We start from the raw sequence: 22,081 nt of genomic DNA, 5'->3' as shown, positions 1-22,081 counted from the left end.
CCACGGCCACACAAGCTGCTGCTCTTCCATGGCTGGGGCCCTGAGGCCTCTCCCTGCGAGGCTCTCCCGCGCACAGGGCGAGGTGGTGCAGCCCAAAGATCCCAATACTCGGGGTTGGAGGTTACGGGGCCACACCCCAGCTCAGCCCCTCGAGGGCTGCATGTCCTTGGGCCAGTCACCTTCTCTCTCAGAACCTGAGCATCCTTGTTCATAAAACGGAGGTGGTCACATCCATCTCCAAGGACGCCTGGGGCGGGGAAGTAAGGTCCTGTGAGTAAGCGTCCTGCACGTCACAAGGGCTCAGGACGCACAGTAAAGGGGTCAACCTTCAGGTGCCAAGAAGCAGTTTAGGGTGTGGAAGCATCAGAGGGGGTGTCAGAAGTCTGAGACTCGGCTCTGCCTCCATGGCCACCTATGTTATTATTATAGATTTAATTTAGCGATCGGGTACTTACTCTGTTCCAGGCACCATTCTAATCACTGTCCGTGGGTTTTTCTTACTTGATCCCTAAATAGGCGGGAACTGGAGCCCCGAGGGACTAAGGAACTCATTGGAGGTGAAGCAGAGAGAGGAGGTGCCGTAGAACCGGGGAGCCGAGCCCTGGGGTGAGCTGCACGTTCTCCTGCCTCAGCACCCAAGTCACGCTGACCCCAGGCCACAGGTCCCTCGTCTGCCAGAGGAGGAGGTTCAACCTGACAATCTCCAGAGCCACTGTGGGTCCCCTCGAGCCAGACGGGAGGCCCCACGCCGGGTGCGGGCAACTTACCATGGAAAGGATGACCAGGGCAGGTAAGAAGCCCACGACGACGTAGCAGAGCAGCTCCACGAGCTTGTACCTGCCAGGAAGACAAGCCATCTTGGCCTCAGGACAGCCTCCCCACGAGCGATAGCTCCCCGCTCGGGTTAGGAGGGGACACCCTGGCCGCAAGCATGAGAGAAAGGGACGTCGCCCTCTGCCCAGCACTCCTGGGCCCAGATTTCATCCAGCTACACCCAGCAGGTGCTGGCAGAGTTGGGTGGCCATGGGAGGGTCTCTTTCCCTCTCTGAGACTCGGTTTGCACATCCATGAAATGACATTTGAGGACTGCAAATGCTGGGTGTAGCATGCCTATGGGCGCTTGCCATGCTCAACCCAGGGCAGACATTACTATTCGATCCCAGCACCTTTCCGCACAAGGCCCAAGCAGCCACTCTCCATCCATCTGAGTGGCTGCACCAACTGACACCTGTTTGCTGTCCCTGGAGATTCCAGGAGTCTGTTATTCCCTTTGGCTTCTCTAGCTCTGTTTTCTTTCCCACACTTAATCATTCCCAGCCTGTCACTCAGCAGGATGGAAGGGACTGGGCAGCCCTGAGAGCCTCTCCCCCTTATCTGCTAACACAGCTTCGGGAAGGCAGGTAATACCTGACATCATTCAGTGGGTCTAGGAACCTACAATGTCCTTTTTTTTTTTTTTTTTTTTCTAACTCTTCAGATTGACCCCATGGGCTGTGGACCTGGTGGCCATCAATGGACCTGAACACAGGGATGCCAGGCACAGCTGTGCCCTCATGCTTCTGCGGTTATCCTGGGGTCTCGTCTCACTGGGGGCAGGGAGGAGGCCCTGATGGAGGCACACCCCCCCACCTGAGGCCACTCCCCCAAGCCCTGGCTTACCGCTCATGGAAGAAGAAGACATAGACGGTGCCAACAGAGGCCATGATCCAGACCAGCCACCGCATGTGGGAGGCCCAGGGGCCCAGCTCGCGAAGGTTCAGCCTGGGAGGGAGAGCCAAGGGCACAGCCTGAGGGGACACCGGGATCTAGCCCTCCACAGCCAGCCCGTCACAGCAACACCGACCCCAGAGAACCCCTGTCCCCATGGCTCCATGTGTGGGATGTGGCCTCTCACGGGAGGACACGTGGAGAGACAGAAAGAGAAACGGGAACAAGAGGCAATTATTAGAGCAAAATTAGCACAACTGATAATGTCCAAGCATTGAAAGAAAAGGGCATCTCAAGCCAGTGGGCATATAGACAAGTAAAGCCTGTCTGGAGAATGTATCAGACTCTGAAGGGCACGTATCCCGTGGCCCAGGCACTCCAAGTTCAGGGACTGGCCAGAGGAACGCTGTTTTGTGAGCACACAGAGGCACAGAAGAGGACATTCATCTCAGCATCAGTCCCTGTAGGAAACGCCTGAAAACCACTCAAACTGGCCACCAAAAGGGGACGGGAATATAAGGTGAGGATCCCTCCAGCCTGGTTACTAATGTATCGACTCAGCTCTACATTCACCCTTTTTGCCGGCTGCGTTTTTAACTGAGCTGGGCCTCATGAATTTCTTCCTCTGCAGCTGGCACAGCGTCAAGTCTGTCAGTAGAGGGTGATGGAGAGACTTTGCAGAAGGAATTCCTTCCTCCCTTCCGGATTCCTGTGACTCTCTCCCCAGGCTCCCGGAAAGTGGGCTTTTCTCTCCACTGCTTGGCACAGGTGGTGTCTCCAGGGCCAGGCGTCTGCGGGTCCCAGCCTTCTCCAGCCTTTGGCCTCTGTGTGTTTTCTCCAGCTGTTGGTGTAGGTACACAGTCGGGGGCCCCGGACAGTGCAGGCCTGGGAGCTGCTCCAGCACCCTTTCTGCAGCCCCACACACATGCATTCCTGTCCAGCACGCGGACTGTCTTCAGCCTGTGCAGCCGTCTGCACAACTAAACTGCACGGAAACGCTCCAGATTCCTGCAGAGGGGGACTCTGGTTCCAGAAGATGGTGATTTTTCTTTTGCCCACCTCAATATTTATAACTCTATCGTGTTTGTTTTCTGAAGCACTGGGGAAGGAAGATTCTGTGTCACACTTGACCCTGCCAGTTTTTTCCATCCTTCGTGACATGGTCCTGCCGGCCTCGTGAATCACGTGAATGACGTCTGTGTCCTCTGATTCTCTCTCTCTCAACCCCACATCCAAGCAACCGCCAAATTCTGCCGACTCTTCCTCCTACAAAGCCCGCAAGCCAGGGCACATCTCCCCACCTCGGCACCTGTACCCCTCCTTCACGGCACAGTCGTGGTTCATTCCTTGTGTCAGTATCCTTGGGACAGTCAACGACTGCATCCTCCGTGAGACCGTAAGTCCCATAAGGAGAGAGAGTCTGTGTCTTTGCTCACAGCCGTATGCTCAGACACCAGCACGGGATGGGCACAGAGCCGGTGCCCAAGTGGTCACAGCCAGGAATAAAGAGTAGAAATCCAGGCATTGAATCAGCCAAGCGGGGGACAGTCAGAGGGCTATGCTAGAAATCTACATCAAGGATCGTTACGGCAGCTGAGCACAAAACCTAGCTTTACTCTAATTGGCGACATCCAAAAAGAAACCTGAGATCACCTGGCTCCCAACAACTACAGGTGGTGCCTGGGGGTGACGTGGGGCCATCAGGAGGCGGCCTTGTGGACTGAGGGCCCAGCCACGGCTTCTGGCTTCTCCCCGCTGCTCTCAGCTTCTTCCGTGGCTCCCACCTACCCACTCGGGCAGCAGCCCCTCACCCAGGACCAACACTTCTTCTCGGAGCCTCCATATGCCTGTCCACCTGGCATCCGACAACCAGAAGCATCCTGGTTGGCAGGACAGAAGCACGTCCCTTCCTCCCGCAAAGCCCAGCTGGGCATGGGGCTGCCTCTGACGATGTCTCCAGGCTGACGGCAGCAGGGCTGATTTCCTAACACTCCCGAGAGTCGCTGATTTCCTGGGGAAACCTGATGCCGGAAACCCTGGCATCTCCCGCTCTACGTCCCCTCTCCCCGACCTTCAGTCACTCAGTCCACTCAGTTTCCTGTAAGTATCTTTTCCATCATCTATCCGTCCTCTCGACTCCAAGGCCGCTACCAGGGCGCCAGCCATCACAATCTCTCTCCCAGGTCCTTGCACCAGCCTCCTCACACCTCCCTGCTCCCAAGGCATCACCTCTCAGTCCAAAAAATAAAACTACATCAATATCCTGTTTCAAACCCCCAACCACTCCTCAGTGTAGACCAGCAGCCTAGGTCTGTACCCTGTTCACTACCACACCAGCACTACAATGACCAGAGGACCGTGGAGCAATAATCACCCTCAAACGTCGGTCACAGGAGGTGGAGACCTGTGGTTTATTCACCCAGAACGCTGTCCAGAAAGAAGACTGGACGGTGACTCCTGCAATCATGACGCCATGACTCTCACCACATAATGTTGCCCGAAAGAAGCAAGATCCGAAAGAACGATGATCCCATTAACATAAAGTAAGAAATCAGGCAAAACTACCCTATGATGGCAGATGTCAGGACTGTGGTTACCCCTGGGGGGAAGCGGACTGGGGAGGGGCTGGAGATGTTTTGTTTCTCCACCTGGGTGCTGGCTGCAGTGCGTGGGAACTCACTGTGCATATCCCCCGGGCATGTCTCAATAAAATGTGTTTCAAAAGCAGTCGTCTTTGTGCGCACCGACAAAACCCATGGATTAGTTGAGATGATGAAAAAGAACGCTCCGTTTATGACAGCCAAAAATGGGAATTCCCCAGACAAAATGGAACAAACCACCGTGGCTCCCACTCCTCAGAGGCCAACGTGCAGATTCTCAGAGCGGCACACCTCCTCCAGGAAGCCCTCCTGAGGCCGCCTCTGCAGGGTGGTGCGGTGGTGCCTCCTCTGAGCTCCACGGCTGCGTGCGCACAGGCCCGTGTCACCGTGCTGTCACTGTCCTGTCACAGAGCCCCTCTGCCAGCCAGAACCTCAGCGTCCTGACCCCCAGCACCGCCCAGCCACCCAGACACATTCAACAACTGTGACTGGAACGGCCCTTCTCCCCTCACAGGGGCTCTGAAGGCTTCCCGGCTTTTCGCGTGTGACCTGAGTGTTTCTTTTTTTTTTTTTTTTGTGGTATGCGGGCCTCCCTCTGTTGTGGCCTCTCCCGCTGCGGAGCGCAGGCTCCGGACGCGCAGGCTCATCGGCCATGGCTCACGGGCCCCGCCGCTCCGCGGCACGTGGGATCTTCCCGGATCGGGGCACGAACCCGCGTCCCCCGCATCGGCAGGCGGACGAACCCGGTTCCCCTGCATCGGCAGGCAGACGCGCAACCACTGCGCCACCAGGGAAGCCCCCTGAGTGTTTCTTTATTCCAGAACTTTCGAAAACCCTGAGGCACTTGCTGGGGGAGTTTATTTTTTTTGTTTTTTAATTAATTAATTTATTTATTTATTTTTGGCTGCATTGGGTCTTTGCTGTTGTGCGCAGGCTTTCGCTAGTTGCAGCGAGCGGGGGCTGCTCCTCGTTGCAGTGCACGGGCTTCTCATTGTGGTGGCTTCTCTTGTTGCGGAGCACAGGCTCTAGGTGAGGGGGCTTCAGCAGTCGTGGCACATGGGCTCAGGAGTTGTGGCTCGCAGGCTCTAGAGCGCAGGCTCAGTAGTTGTGGATCACGGGCTTAGTGGCTCCGCAGCATGTGGGATCTTCCCAGACCAGGGCTAGAACCCATGTCCCCTGCATTGGCAGGCAGATTCTTAACCACTGCACCACCAGGGAAGTCCCTTGCTGGGGGAGTTTAAACTGGTACAATCTGTGGAGGGTGACTTGGCAACAGTTAGCCAAATGAGTAAGGCCCGCTCCTGCCCCCCAGCCGTCCAAGCCTCGAATTTACCCCCCCAAAGATCAGGCTTGGCCATATGAACCTGCTGTTTCTGTAGGTCAACAATTTCACCTGATTCAAGCCAACAGAACCAAGCACTGACTGGTACAACAGCAAAAGGACTTTCACTGCAGCCCTGTTTGTTATAGCAAAGGAAGGGGGAGCGCCAACGTCGTAAATATTCATAAATAGGGGTGGCCGGGGAACATTATACTGCTGTGAAAAAAAAAAAGAAAGAAAGAAAACAGAGTGGGGAAATCTTCAAGGTACTAATATGGAAAGATGTCCCCAAGTCCATGACTAAGAGAATGAAAGCAAACTGCAGAGTTTGTACAGTATCCCTCCTTTTGTATTAAAGTAGGAAAGTATAAGTATAAATATAAACATATAAAATATAGGTATGTGTGTGTGCACGTATTTGCATATATACATATGCATATACGCAAATGTGTGTCTGTACATATACTCATACATACACGTTTGCTCTTTCCTACACAAAAGCACTCTGGAAGGATACACAGGAAACTGGTACTAAGTAGTTGCCTCTAGGAAGGAGAATGGGTGGTGGGCGTCTTTTTACCTACGCGCTTTTGTGCCAACGTATCACCCAGCCAAACACAAAGAAATTCAAACAAAGGAAAGAGAGGACGCCAGCCCTCCCGGGGACCCGCAGAGACACTCACCAGGGCGCGTAGGAGGCTGCGATGAAGAAATAGATGACCATGCGGTCGGACATGTGCAGACAATGCTCCACCGTCCTGTGGCAGAGAAGGCGGGTTACGGGTCCTGCCCTGGACCAACGGGCTTTGGGGGAGCCTGGGCTCGGGGCTGACGCACCTCCATCCACCATGACCCCTCGGGCCTCGGTGTCCCCATCTGTGAGTGACCAGAGCAGTGGTTTTCCAACCAGGCTCCCTCTCACCCTAGGAGTTGAATGGAGACACCTCGGGGGTACCACCGAGGACCCTCCTCCCCCTGGCAGCCTCCTCCCATACTTTAATCAGAGAAAGTCTGCATTCTGTTTTATATACTGGGCTTTTTGAAAGATTTCAAATGATAAAGAATTCAGTAGCTTAAAAAAAAAGTGTGAGACACAGACTCACAGAGGACAAACTAGTAGTTACCAGTGGGGAGAGGGAAAGGGGAAGGGACAACATGGGGGAGGGTATGAAGAGGCACAAACCATTATGTATAAAATAGGCTACAAGGGGGATTCCCTGGCGGTCCAGTGGTTAGGACTCGGCGCTTTCATTGCAGTGGCCTGGGTTCGATCCCTGGTCAGGGAACTAAGATCCCACAAGCCGTGCAGCATGGCCAAAAAAATAAATGAATAAATAATAGAATAAGCTACAAGGATGTATCGTACAATCCAGGGAATATAGCCACTATTTTGTAGTAACTATAAATGGAATATAACCTTTAAAAAAATTGTGAATCACCACGTTGTATACCTGTAACTTATATAATACTGTACATCAACTATACTTCAATTAAACAATGAAAGAAATTCAAGGACCTACTGTATAGCACAGGGAACTATACTCAACGTTTTGTAATCACCTATATTGGAAAAGAATCTGAAAAAGAATATATATATATACAAACACACATACATATACGTGTATATGTATGTATGTATAACTGAATCACTTTGCTGTGTACCTGTTAACTAACACAACATTGTAAATCAGCTATACTTCAATTAAAAAAATAAAATAAAAATAAAAATGGGGCTTCCCTGGTGGCGCAGTGGTTGAGGGTCCGCCTGCCGATGCGGGGGACGCGGGTTCGTGCCCCGGTCCGGGAGGATCCCACATGTCGCGGAGCGGCTGGGCCCGTGAGCCGTGGCCGCTGAGCCTGCGCGTCCGGAGCCTGTGCTCCGCAACGGGAGGGGCCACAGCAGTGAGAGGCCCATGTACCGCAAAAAAAAATAAATAAATAAATCTACAAACAATAAATGCTTGAGAGGGTGTGGAGAAAAGGGAACCCTCTTGCACTGTTGGTAGGAATGTAAATTGATACAGCCACTATGGAGGTTCAATTTTTTTTTAATTTTATCTTGGAAATTAGTTTATTCATTATGTTTAATTTTAGGAAATGGTGCTCTTGCAGAACATTCTGAAAATGTGCATATTTCAGGAGTGTCAACTGGTAAGTCATTTTTTGTAATGTTTAAATTTCATGCATGACTTCTGTGGTAAATATTGACAGCCACCTGGTATCATGAAGTGATATTTGGCTATAAAAATTATTACTGCTTTTTGCAGCATGTAATAAGGAATGAAGTAACTGGAACATGGAGAAATTCTCATAAGATAAAATTGATACTTGCATGCCCATGGATTGATTATATTTTTCCAAACGGACTGCATAATTATTTTTCCATACAAACACCGAGCCAAGAGAAAAGTTAGCTCAAGTTGAATTAGTGTTTTCTTTACATACAAAGTTATATGAAATGAAATTTATTAAAATGTAATTTTGTACGCTATTCCTAGCATTAGAGCCTGAGAAATTAAGCATTTTGCTTAATTTTTTAGATTAAAAATACTACTATGCATAAAACTGTAGTACTTGAGTGCGCAATTTATATGTTATTAAAAAGCAACCCAACAACATATTTGTGTGCATGAAATTCAGAAACTTGTTGAGGTAAATGCATTTTTTTCCACTCATCTAAGCTTTTATAACTTAATTACTTAAGGGCCCATAACTATTAAAATGTTCATTCTTAAATATGTAAAATAAAAAACAAGGAACTACTATATAGCATGGGGAAATATATTCAATATCTTGTAATAAACTGTAATGGAAAAAAATCTGAAAAAGAATATATATACACGTACACACACACACACGCACACACACACACAATTGAATCACTTTGCTGTGTACCTGTTAACTAACACAACATTGTAAATCAGCTATACTTCAATTAAAAAAATAAAATAAAAATAAAAATGGGGCTTCCCTGGTGGCGCAGTGGTTGAGGGTCCGCCTGCCGATGCGGGGGACGCGGGTTCGTGCCCCGGTCCGGGAGGATCCCACATGTCGCGGAGCGGCTGGGCCCGTGAGCCGTGGCCGCTGAGCCTGCGCGTCCGGAGCCTGTGCTCCGCAACGGGAGGGGCCACAGCAGTGAGAGGCCCATGTACCGCAAAAAAAAATAAATAAATAAAAAATAAAAATAAAAATGGAAAAAATGAACTTAAAAATGCATACTCAATAGAAGTCTAGCAAACAGAAGAAAATATGGACAATTAAATGTTTATTAATTCTATTCTATTCTCCTTTCATTAAAAAAAATAAGTGCAGGGCTTCCCTGGTGGCGCAGTGGTTGAGAGTCCGCCTGCCAATGCAGGCTACACGGGTTCGGGCCCTTGTCTGGGAAGATCCCACATGCCGCGGAGCAACTAGGCCCGTGAGCCACAACTACCGAGCCTGCGCGTCTGGAGCCTGTGCTCCGCAGCAAGAGAGGCCACGATAGTGAGAGGCCCGCGCACCGCCATGAAGAGCGGCCCCCGCTCGCCGCAACTAGAGAAAGCCCTCGCGCAGAAACGAAGACCCAGCACAGCCAAAATAAATAAATTAATAAACTCCAACCCCAAATATCTTTAAAAAATAAAAATAAATAAGTGCAAAACCAACAAACCTAGGTGCCCCCTGAAGACCCTCTGGGTTCTGGCATTCTGGTTCAGGTCCAGGCTCTGAAGCCAGAAGACCTGGGTTCGAATCCCAACCCCACCACAGAGGGACTAGGACCTCTAGCAAGTTACTTACCCTCCCTGGTCTCAGCTCCCTCAGCTGTAAAACAGGGAGGATACTGGCCACCTATCGGGGTCGCTGTAAGGACTAAGAGGGTCAGGACTCAGCACAGCGCATAACAGGAAGTGCTCATAAACCTTACTGTTTCCGTCATGACCTCCCCTTGAAGAGCAAATTACAGTCATCAATACATCTGACCAGCGTGGTAGCCAGCCTCCAAAATGGTACCCAAGGAGCCCCACTTTCTGGTCCTCACATCTGTGTGCGGCCCCTCCCACAACAAATACGGCAAACACGGAACCAATAGGAGGTTGCAGAACTGATGGTGTGTGGTTTCTAAGGCTAGATCATAAAAGATATCACAGCCTCTGCCTTGTTCTCTTGAACCACTAACTTTGGTGGGGGGGACGAGCCATGTGGCCGAGGGGAGGTCCACGTGGGAAGGACTGAGCACCCCCAAGCATCCAGCACCGACATGCCAGGCCTGGGATGGAGACACCTTGGAAGTGGCTCCTCCAGCCCAGGTCCGGCCTTCAGGTGACGGCAGCCCCGGGCAGCATCATGACTACATCAGCAACCTTGAACCAGAAACACACATCTAAGCTCCCAAATTCCTGCCTCTCTGAAGCTTTGAGAAAGAATCAGGGTTTACTGTTATTTGAAGCCTCTATGATTCAGGGTAATTTGTTACGCAGCAGTGGGTAACTAGTACAAACTGCAATTCTATCTAGCGACTGCAGCCTTCATTAAATTTGGCCGTGTTTCTATCTGATGCTGGGCTATCTGCAAGTCTTCCTAGAAATAAAAGGAATAACAACAGCTGAAACATACAGAGCACATTCTAGAATCAGAGCACCGTTCTAAGCTCTTTACGAGCATTAACTCTTGAATCCCACCTAGGAGGTAGGGACCATGCTTCTCATCCACCACGTCACAGATTAGGACACTAAAGGGCTGCACCGTCACACCACTGGTAAGTGGGCCCCAAACCCAATGACTGCTGTCTTTAGAAGAAAAAGGAGAGGGAGATTTGGACACAGAGACACGCGGGGAGGACGGCCTGTGAAGACAGAGGCAGAGATTGGAGTGATGCTGCCACAAGCCAAGGAACCATGGGAACCACCAGAAGCTGGAAGAGGCAGGGAAGGGTCCTCTCATAGAGACATGGCCCTCCTCATACCCTGATCTCGGGCTTCTGGCCTCCTAAACTATGAGAGGCTAAGTTCCTGTTGTTTCAAGCCCCCCAGTGTGTTGTAATTCTTTACAGCAACCAGGAGCCACAGAGAGGAAAGAACGGGGACAGGAGGGGGTGGGATACGGCAGAGTCACAGGGCTTCTGGGGGCAAGAGGGGCATTGGACATGGGGACCAGTGGTCCCTGCAGCTGCTACAGTGGACCAGAGCGTCCCCTCACTTTATGGGGGCCCTGGAAACCTAAAATCAACACTGGCTTGGACACAACTATGTGACCTTGAGCAAGTCACGTTCCAGATTGAGTGTCATCATCCACAAAACAGGGACTCTGCAAAGCTGCAACGTGGATGAGCCCCAGGACATCACGATCAGTGAAAGAAGCCAGTCACAAAAGGCAGAAGCATCTCAAGGGCCCATCAACAGATGAAGCGATAAACAACGTGTGGTCCACCCATACAATGGAATATGATTCAGCCTTGAAAAGGAAGGCGGTTCTGACACCTGCTACAACATGGATGAACCCTGAGGACACTGTGCTCATGAAAGGATAAATATTATACGATTCCACTTACATGGGGTACACAGAGCAGTCAAATTCATAGAGACAGAAAGTTAGAAGGGTGGGTGCCAGGGGCTGGGGAAGGCAGAATGGGGAGTTAGTGTTTAATGGGGACAGAGTTTCAGTTTGGGAAGATGAAAAAGTTCTGGAGATGAGGGTGGTGATCGCCACACAGCAATGTGAATGTACTTATTACAAAGAATGGATCATAGGACTAAACGCAAGCACTAAAACCACACAAGTTTTTAAGAAAGCATAAGAGAAAAATCTCTGTGGCCTCGGGTCTGGCAAAGATTTCTGAAAAACAACACAAAAAGCCAAGTTATAAAAGAAAAATAAATCAGTAAATTGGACCTCAATTTAAAAGAAAATTTTTTTTTTTTTTTTTGCGGTACGCGGGGCCTCTCACTGCTGTGGCCTCTCCCGTGGCGGAGCACAGGCTCCGGACGCGCAGGCTCAGCGGCCGCGGCTCACGGGCCCAGCCGCTCCGCGGCACGTGGGATCCTCCCGGACCGGGGCGCGAACGGTTAAGATGGTAAATTTTATTTCATGTGTATTCATCACAATTTTTAAAAAATTAAAAACAAAACAAATCAAAATTAAATTCCAGGATTCTAATGCCTACATTGCAGAATTATTGGAAAGATGCAGAGGGACAGCTGCAGAATGCCTGGAACCTAGGGGGCGTCCAGAACGGGGCGATTATTAGACGGTTATGAGGGTCCCTCACAATGACCCTGGGAGCGAGGGGCTTGTTCTTCCGGACTCATAGAAGGGAGCAAACGAGGCAAACGAGGGTGAGGGGGTCCGCCCACGTGAGACTCAACCCGCCAGCTCGAGGCAAAGACGGCACAAGGCCTTCCATCCAGGGCCCCTCCTGGCTCAGCCAAGCATGGCCCAAGGTATCCTGCCTCACCCCTCAGCCCACCGTGGGCCCCAGCCCTGGTCACCCCTCCAGGCACTCGCCCCCTCCCATGGGCTAGGCAGCAGGCACCTGAGGTGGCTCTTCTTCCAGGAGATCGTGTGGAACACGGTGGACACCACGAAGAGCCCACAGAGGCCGAGGCCGTAGATCCAGGCAGAGATGGTCTCCCAGTCATCGTCCGACAGGAAGTAGAGGTTGGAGCTGCCGAGGATGCTGGGAATGATCCAGAGCTGGAAGCAGGGTGGGGAGAGGTGCTGCAGTGCCAGCCTTTGGAGTGGGGTCCAGGCAAATACAGAGCCCCTGAGCAACCCGAACCTTTTCTCCAGACCTGCACTGTCCAGCAGAACTTCCCGTGATGGAGGGAAGGTTCTAGACCTGCACTGTCCAACAGAAATGCTGTGATAGAGGGAAGGTTCTAGGCCTGTACTGTCCGACAGAACTTCCCATGATGGAGGGAAGGTTCTAGACCTGCAGCATCCAGGAGAACTTCCTGTGATGGTGGGAAGGTTCTAGGCCTGTACTGTCCGACAGAACTTCCCACGATGGAGGGAAGGTTCTAGACCTGCACCATCCAGGAGAACTTCCTGTGATGGTGGGAAGGTTCTAGACCTTCACTGTCCGACGGAACTTCCCACAATGGAGGGAAGGTTCTAGACTCTGGACTGCCCAACAGAACTTCCTACAATGGTGGAAACGTTCTAGATTTGCACTGTCCAGTATGGGAGCCACTAGGCACAGGCAGCTACTGAGCGCTTGAAGTGTGACTTGTACCACTGAGGACTTGAAGTTTTCATTTTAATTGGTTTCAATTTCAATTCCAACAGCTACACGAGGCCAGAGGCTACCATATTGGACAGCATAACTCTAGAGAGTATCATGGTAAAACAGGAAGCCAAGATCTCCTGTCTTCAAGAAGCATCTCTGGCCACTGCCCCCCACGCCCTGGGTCCACTGGTACCCCAGCCTCCCGGTCAGGGCGCACCGCTTCATGCCTCTGTGCTGTTGCACCTGTGGTTCTCTCTGAAGAAGGCATCCCTCTCTACCATGTCTACCTGGAAACCTCCTCACTCTTCGAATCCTGGTTTACCTATCGTTCCCTCTGAGAAGTCTGAGAACTCTCCAAAGCACTGGGGTACAGGGTCCCTGCAAGGGTTTGCCCAATTTCGTGTGTTAGGAGCACTTTTTCTGGAGAGAGATTCCACAGCAGCCCCGGCCAACAGAACTATAACGTGGGTGGCGCAGGTAATTTTAGATCTTGTAGTCACCACATTTTGAAAAGGAAATTATTTATAGGTGAAATTAATTTTAATATTTTGCTTAGTCCAATATATCCAAAATATCATTTCAACGTGTAATTAATATGAAAAGTATTAAGAAGATACCTTACATTCTTTTCTTTCCATGCTAAGTCTTTAAAAGCTGGTGTGTATTTTATACTCACAGCACATGTCAATTCAGACAAGCTGCATTTCAGTTGTACGAGGCCGGTGGCTACCAAGCTGGACAGCGGAGGTCTAGAGCTTCATTAAATCCTCAAAGGGGCCCATACGCCAAAGGGTTAAGGACCACTGCCCAGAGAAGGATTTCTTAGACAAGGCTGGGGTGGGAGGAGACGGCAAGTATTCCAGGCAGAGGGAATGGCACGTGCAAAGGCACGGGGTCATGCCTTCTATTTCGGAAACAGCAGGTGGCTCAGGGCGCTGGAGCCTGGGGGCAAGATCATGGCAGTGGAAGGTGGGCCAACATGACACAAAGGCTAAGCCCTATCTGGGAGCCTGGATGCTGTACAAGGTACTAGGGAGCCACTGACGGTTCTTCAAGTAAAAGAGAGGCACGCTCAGCGCCTCCAATTTCCCCAGGTGACCTTCCCTCCAGATCCCACACGCTCTTCCAAGGGCCATGGAAGACTTGAGAACAGGCCGCCCGGGACATTGCCATGGAACGGAAACACAACCTCTCCAAGGGCAAAGAGGCTGCGTCCCCAGCCCCCCTCTTTAGCTCTCAGCCCCCCAAGACTCACAGCATGGGTGGCGCAGTTGGCGGCATGCTCATACTCCGTGGGCTGGTACCTCCTGTGGGCGGGGACTCGGTGGTTCATGAACCTGGAGGGAGACACACAATTCCTGGAAGCTTGGCTGGGAAGCCGGGAGCGGCCCGGGTCACAGAATTCCCAGGAGGCCTGAGGACCTCGGCCCCTGCTGGTGGGAAGAGGGTCCTCCTCCCCTCCCCTCCCGTCCCCGTTCCCTCCTCCCCTCCCCTCCCGTCCCCTTTCCCTCTTCTCCTCCCCTCCCCCTCACGTTCCCCTCCCTCCCTCCCTCCCTCTCTCTATTACACTTTTTTTGGAATATCCAACATTTTGTGCTTAAGCCCCAAAGTGGTGTTTGCTCAGTATAGGGTTGCAGGGAATTCCCTGGCGCCCAGCGGTTAAGACTCGGTGCTGGGCTTCCCTGGTGGCGCAGTGGTTAAGAATCCGCCTGCCAATGCAGGGCACACGGGTTCGAGCCCTGGCCTGGGAAGATCCCACATGCCGCGGAGCAACTAAGCCCGTGCGCCACAACTACTGCGCCTGCGCTCTAGAGCCCGCGAGCCGCAACTACTGAGCCCACGTGCCTAGAGCCCATGCTCCGCAGCAAGAGAAGCCACCGCAATGAGAAGCCTGTGCACCGCAACGAAGAGTAGCCCTGGCTCGCCGCAACTAGAGAAAGCCCGCACACAGCAACAAAGACCCATGCAGACAAAAATAAATAAATTAAAAAAAAAAAAAAAAAAAAAAGACTCGGTGCTTTCACTGCTGTGGTCTGGGTTCGATCCCTGGTCTGGGAACTAAGATCCCGCAAGCTGCACGGCACGGCCAAAATAAATAAATAAATATTGGGTTGCAGCATCCTCTTCTTTTCTTACTTTTAATTTTCTTTAAGCATACCAGACATACAATATAGCTCCCCAAGGTACAGCTGGATGGATTTCGACGTAGACACATGCCCACGTGACCACCACCAGAAGAGCCAGAGCCTCTTTCCCACACCCTAGAAAGCGCCTTTGTTACCGAACCCAGGTCTGGCTGCTCGCCGCTCGAAAGCCAGTTCGCGAGAGACAAGTGTTGGTAGGAAAGGAAAGGTTGCTTTATTCTGGAGGCCGGCAATCAGCGGGGAGGGCGGACGCCTGTCCAAAGGCCGACTCCACCCCCCCGACAATCGGGGGCGAGAGCTTTTACAGGTAGAGGGAGGGGGCTCCGTGCAGGAACAGCACAGGCAGCTCTGACAGTCATCTTGAAGTTGGTCATCTGTGGTCTGACCAGTGTCATCTCGATTATTTTAGGTACAGTTCATCTTCAGTTCCAGGGTCGGTTTGTTTCCGTTTCTTTGGGCCAATTCTTGGAATTGTGGCAGCTTATGTCACGGCTACAGCCTGGTCATCATGTAGTTACCTTCTTCCACCTGGTGGGGTTTCAGTATCTATAGGACAGCTCACAGGACATGGCTCAGAATATTACCTATAGCCCTTGAGGAGGAACTAAAGGTCCTTGACTTTGCTTAATGACTAAACTATTATTATTTGGTTTCCTTTGACTGTGTTCCTCTGTTTCTGCATTTTCTCACTTCTCTGATTAAACTTATTCTTTGGCTAAATTTGTTCCACAGACAAAAGGCAGGCGGAGGGCATGGGGGGGCAAGGACCATAGCGTCCTGCTCCGTTTCACCTTTATACCCCTTCCCAGGGGTACCGCCCCCCAAGGGCGCCACCCTCTGACACTGTCACCGTGGAGGTACTGCCCCCCAAGGGCGCCGCCCTCTGACACTGTCACCGTGGACTAGTTGTGCCTCTTCTTGAACCTCCCGTCAGTGGGATCACACAGCACAAACCCTCTGGGTCTGGCTCCTTGGGCTCAGCATGACTTTTGTCGGCCTCAGTAATTGGCTGTTTTCGTTGCAGTGACTTTGCTTAATGACTAAACTATTATTATTTGGTTTCCTTTGACTGTGTTCCTCTGTTTCTGCATTTTCTCACTTCTCTGATTAAACTTATTCTTTGGCTAAATTTGTTCCACAGACAAAAGGCAGGCGGAGGGCATGGGGGGGCAAGGACCATAGCGTCCTGCTCCGTTTCACCTTTATACCCCTTCCCAGGGGTACCGCCCCCCAAGGGCGCCACCCTCTGACACTGTCACCGTGGAGGTACTGCCCCCCAAGGGCGCCGCCCTCTGACACTGTCACCGTGGACTAGTTGTGCCTCTTCTTGAACCTCCCGTCAGTGGGATCACACAGCACAAACCCTCTGGGTCTGGCTCCTTGGGCTCAGCATGACTTTTGTCGGCCTCAGTAATTGGCTGTTTTCGTTGCAGTAGAGTATTCCACCCGGTGAGTGAACCACAGGTTATGTATCCCATCTACTGGAGGCGGACGTTCCAGCTTGGAGCTGTTATGGTAACTCTGCTATGAGCATTCATTGTAGTGAACATATGCATTCATTTCCGCTGGGCGTAGATCCACACGTGGAATGGCCAGGTGACTCTATCTTGACAATGAACATTCCTTTTTTTGCTTAAATTTTTTTTTTTCTTTTTTGGCTGCACCGGGTAGCCTGAGGGATCATTGTTCCCGGACCAGGGATCGAACCCATGCCCCTTGCATGGGTCCCTAACCACTGTGGAAGCATGGAGTCCTAACCACTGGACCACCAGGGAAGTCCCGACAATAAGCATTCCTGATGCTCTGGTGTTCTGGAATCTTCCAAGCCCCATCCACTGCCTCCGTCCCGTTCTCTCACCTGACCCTCACGGGAGCTCCTGGTACCTGCAGGCTACCATGGACCCACGGAGCCACCACCATGCCGAGTTTACGGAGGGGAAGCTCCAGTGCAGAGTTAGGAAGTGACATCACCCAGGTGGGATGGGACATGGCCACACCTGGCTGACCGAACTCTCTGCAGGGGTCTTCAGGTCAGGCTGGCGGTGGGGGAGATGAGATCTGCAAACACCTGGCTCTCGGGCGGCAGGCAGGACCACGCTGGCTCAGAGTCAGGTAAGTGGACAGTTCACCTTGGACTTTGCCAAGAATCAACCACCAGGTGGGGCTAAACTCCACTAAAACACCAAAAACCTTCCCCCACACCCCAGGAACCCGATTATTACTATAAAGACCCACACAAATGAGAAATGGGTGTATGGTTCAGAACAAAGGGCACAATGCAGTACAATGCACAACGCATTTATTAAGTGCCCACTGTATGCTGTGTCCGTGCTAGGGGCCGTCCACTTAGCATTTCTTGAGTACCTTCTGTATGCTGGATCTATGCCAATAAAGCAAATACAGTAACAACAAAAATAGGGTTATGGGTTGAATTGTGTCCTCCCCAAATTCCTATGCTGAAGTCCTAACCCTGAGGACCTGAGAATGTGGGACTTACTTGAAAAGAGTCATTGCAGATGTAATCAGTTAAGATGAGGTCATACTGGGGAGGGGGGGTGAGCCCCTAATCCAATATGACACGTGTCCTTATAAGAAGAGGAGAGACACAGAATGAAGACAAAGGCAGAGATTGGAGTGATGCAGCTTCATGCCAAGGATGCTGGCAGCCACCAGAAGCTGGGAGGGAGGCCTGGAGCAGACTCTCCCTCAAGCCTCCAGAAGGAACCAACCCTGCAGACATCTTGACTTTGGACTTCCGGCCTCCAGAATGGAGAGAGACCAGATTTCCATTATCTTAAGCTGCTAAGTGTGTGTTCGTTTGTTACCACAACCCCGGAGACACTAACACAGGTACACACAGTGTTAGCTTTGATAGATTCTGCCCAAAAGCCCCCCAAAGAGGCAGTGCTAATTTACACTCCCTCCACTAGGGCTGCGGCGCGGGGGTCTGAGGCCAATCGTGAAGGGGTGCAATGGACGCCTTTCTCCCCAGCTGGAAACCAAGTCTCCTCCACCTGTTACTGGGCTGCCCTCTCCCCTGCTCCTTTAACAAACACCAACAAGCCACCGGTGGTGCCAGCCCCTCGGGCCTGAGGGTGATGTCACGGTTGCCATGGCGACCTGGATGGGCAGTTATTTATTTATTTCTGGGTTCCACAAAACTTTCCTTGTTTCTCACCCAGCACTGCAGCTATTGAGTGAGAGAGAGAGAGAGAGAGAGAGAGAGAGACAGGGGTCGGGGGCCAGGGCCCCAGGGCCAGGGGCAAACGCCCAAGAAATAGAGTTCCCACGGCCCTCAGGAACAGAGAACTTTTTCTTTAACTCCTTGTAGCCTAATTTCTTTCTTCATAAACCTCTAGGCAGGCGTTTGAAGAAGACAATGACTTCACTGTTTATGTTTTTAATTTTCCTTTTAATTTATATTCAGTAAAATTTCCCTTTTTGCTACACATTTTTATGAGTTTTGACGAATGGAGAGAGTTGTATAATTGCCACCATAATCAAGATACATAAAAGGTCCATCACCCCCCCCAGTTGCCCTCCTGCCCCCTGGTACCCTAACCCTCCCGCAGCCCAGTAACAACTGCTCTGTTCTCTGTCCCCATAGCTTTGCCTTTTCCAGAACATCATATAAACGGGATCATATAGAAGCTCTACAGACCTTTTTTTTAATGTCTAAAGAGAACTGACTGCATAACTCAAGTGGATTCTTAGGTGAAGAGAAACTGTGCTTTGAATGCCACCGGGGACTTACTTATTATCTCTTGTTTTCTGTGAGAGGAAAATGACGGACCCTCCTAACATTACTATTCTCGGCTGTCATCTCAACCCTTCCAGGCCTCCCCCCGCCAGCCCCCCCGCCCAGCACAGCCTTTTGAGTTTGGCTTTTTTCGCTCAGCTTAAGGCAGGTGAGATTCATCCAGGCTGTTGCCCGGGTCAATGGCTCCTTCCTTTTTATCGCTGAGAACTACTCCATCATAAGGATGTGTGAGGACTTGTTTATCCATTCCCCAGCAGAGGGACAAGGGAGTCATTTTGAACAGCTGAAATTCAGAGATAAAGTTTAGACTGTCTGGAACAGAGCTGGCAGTCAGCTAGGCAGCCTTCAAGATTGTGGGAAATTTCAGAGTCGACATTTCTAGCAAGCTGCCGCTGGTTCAACTAAAAGAGGGAAATGGGCCTTTGGCCTGCTTTCTGGAGAACAGAATCCCCATTCTGTGGCCAACCTTTGCCACTCAGATAACCATGTGGCCACTGCATTTGATGGGGGTGGGGAGGGCAACCCCACGTGGAGGGCTCCCAAACTCAGCTGGCAGGGAGACAAGGACAGAAGGTGGCCTTCCACCCTGAACTGGAGGGGGCAGGGCTTTGGAGCCAGGCACAGCTGGGTGGAAAGTCTCTGTATGATCACTTAGCTGCTGTGTGACATAGGGGAAATGTCTTAACGTCTCTGGGCTGCAACTTCCTTGAGTGTTAAAGGAGATAATATTACCTAGCCTGCAGGTACCATGAAATGATGCGGTTCAAGAGCCCATACGGGGATGTCTGACATATAGCGGTGCTCGGAGAATAAATGTTCTTTTCCCCTCTCCCTGGGGAGCTCCCCTAAGGAGCCCAGGCACCGTTTTCTTACTGGACCCATCCTGGTACTTCACAAAGAGCGCCCCATTAAAGGCCACAACATCCTTGCAAAGTAGTTACTATTATTACAATCTGAAGAGAAGAGAAGAGGTCAGACCAGCGTTTCTCAATCTTGGCCACACGTTAAGAATCATCCAGGAAACGGATGGGTGGATAAACAAAACGCAGTCCAGCCATACAACAGAATATTATTCAGCCATCATACCTGCTACAACGAGGGTAAACCTCAAAGACATGATGCAAAGTGGAAGAAGCCAGACACAGAAGGTGCCACATTGCATGGCCCCATTTATATGAAGTATCCAGACAGGCAAATCCATAGAGACAGACCGCAGATCAGTGGTTACCAAGGGCTGGGGGCAGGGGGAGAAACTGTTTAATGGGTACGGGGGTTCCTTTTGGGGTGATGGAGATGTTGTTTGTACAGCACTGTGAATGTACTACATGCCACTGAATTGTTCCCTTTTAAACGGTTCGTTTTATGTTGTGTCAATTTTACCTCGATGTTTTTAAAAGCTAAGAAAACGAATCACCTGGGAAGCTTTTAAATATGCCAATGCCCGGGCTACACCCCAGACCAAAGAGACTGCAATCTCTGGGGCTGGAACCCAGGCATGGATATTTCTAAAGTTCCCAGGGTGGGACTTCCCTGGTGGTCCAGTGGCTAAGGCTCCGAGCTCCCAATGCAGGGGGCCCAGGTTCCATCCCTGGTCAGGGAACTAGATCCCACATGCGTCAGCTGAGAGTCCGCGCGCCACAACAAAGATCCCGTGTGCCGAAACTAAGACCCGGAGCAGCCAAATAAATAAATAAATATTTAAAAATAAATAAAATTCCCAGGCTGAGAAGCACTGAGGTAGGTTCATTAAAAACCCAAGATGCTAAACTGGCCTGTGACTAAAAGTTACACAGACCTGGACAAAAACTAGTAACAGGAATTAACCCGAATGTTTAACAACAGGTAAGAGGTAAATGCAGAAAAAGAGGCCTGAAAAATAAAGGAGAGATGGGTGGATTTGGGGGCGCTGGTCACAGAGGACTTCCCTCATATTTTAATCTTCAGGATGAGGTAGAAGACGACTTGACCTCCTGTATTGTTTGACTTTTTATGAGATTATATTCAAATTTTCCTTGCATAACTGAAAATAAGTCTTTAAAACTGTATAATGAAGAAAAAAGGGGAAAAAAAGAAAACTGAAAAAAAACTGTATAATGACATGGGAAATGTTTGCCATATAATACGAAGTGAGAAAGAGAGAATCTGTAATTCATTATGATTATAATAAGGTCAAACTATGTTGTGGATGGAAGAAAACACACATAAATGAAATACAGATTTGCGGTGAGGCAGTAGGATACTTTTTTTTTTTTTTTTTAGTAGAATTCATTTTCGATGACATACTTCTTCTTAAAAATTCTTTTAAGGGAGTTGACGGGAGATAAAGGTGGACTCCCCATCAGATCACAGTACCGTATCAAGGGCCGAATTTCTGGGAGAAGTAAGCATACTGCGGTTACACGGGAGAACGTCTTTGCTTTAGGAAATACACGCTGCCGTGTTCAAGGATGAAGGGTCCAGAAGTCTGCAACTTATCCTCAAAAGGTTCAAAAAGAAGAGAAAGCAGCAAAGCCAACATTGCAAAATGTTAACCTCTGGTGACTAAGTGAATGATTGGCACCTAGATGTTCACTGAACTTTTCTCGCAACCTTTCTATGTTAGTTTGAAATTTTTCAAAATAAAATGTTGGGGGTGGAATTCTTTCCCTGTCATTATGCTAACGCTTTTACAATGTAAAGATTTAATCGCACATGACTGTTGCCAGAAAAGGCAAGAAGGAAGGGGTGGGGGGCGTCCCAGAGACATGATGGTCAGAGGCACTGAAGACCGGAGAGGAAACTTCTGGAAGCCAGAAGGGCATCAGGAAAAGCTTGGTGACTGGAAGGAGGAGGCATGTTTCGAGGCTGGGAGGGAACCCACGAGGCTGCAGTGGGAGCTGGGGTAGGAGCAGGGGGTCACAAGGCAACACCAGTTCCTATATCCCAAGGTTCCAGCTTTCCAGAAGGGGCAGGGGGACAGTCATCTCCCAGCACCCATTCTCCCCTCCTTCCCTGGGAACGCTGACCTTTAACTTGGCACACGGCTGCCCCGAATAAAGGAAGTCGCCGGAGGAAAACACCTGGAGGTAGGCTGTCTTCCTACCATCACCCAAGTACAGTAGGACCGTCAAGCTTTCTGGCAGCAGGGGAACTTCAAGCTTATGCCCATAACTCCCTGAAGACATCATTGATGTACCTCGGTTTTAGAGATCCCACAATTTGAAATTTCTTTTTTTTTTTTTTTTTTTTTTTTTTTGTAGTTCACGCGCCTCTCGCTGCTGTGGCCTCTCCCGTTGCGGAGCACAGGCTCCGGACGCGCAGGCTCAGCGGCCATGGCTCACGGGCCCAGCCGCTCCGCGGCATGTG

General features: G+C 50.6%; 1 protein-coding gene across 1 annotated transcript in view; it reads right to left on the bottom strand.

Moving 5' to 3' along the window:
* Window positions 1-516: 516 nt before the first annotated feature.
* The window catches only part of MMD2 (monocyte to macrophage differentiation associated 2), a 49,365-nt gene continuing 27,800 nt past the window's right edge, over window positions 517-22,081 (bottom strand). Inside the window, exons 3-7 of the mRNA XM_024119551.1 lie at window positions 14,088-14,176; window positions 12,137-12,297; window positions 6,312-6,386; window positions 1,660-1,761; window positions 517-837 (exon numbers count right to left, since the gene is read on the bottom strand). Of these exons, the coding sequence (XP_023975319.1) occupies window positions 549-837; window positions 1,660-1,761; window positions 6,312-6,386; window positions 12,137-12,297; window positions 14,088-14,176 (716 nt within the window). The 3' untranslated portion in view covers window positions 517-548. The remainder of the gene's footprint in view (window positions 838-1,659; window positions 1,762-6,311; window positions 6,387-12,136; window positions 12,298-14,087; window positions 14,177-22,081) is intronic.

Source organism: Physeter macrocephalus, chromosome 14 (assembly GCF_002837175.3).
Source record: "Physeter macrocephalus isolate SW-GA chromosome 14, ASM283717v5, whole genome shotgun sequence".
Taxonomy (NCBI): domain Eukaryota; kingdom Metazoa; phylum Chordata; class Mammalia; order Artiodactyla; family Physeteridae; genus Physeter; species Physeter macrocephalus.
Note: the sequence above shows the minus strand (reverse complement) of the source record. Positions and strands in the feature narration are given on the sequence as shown.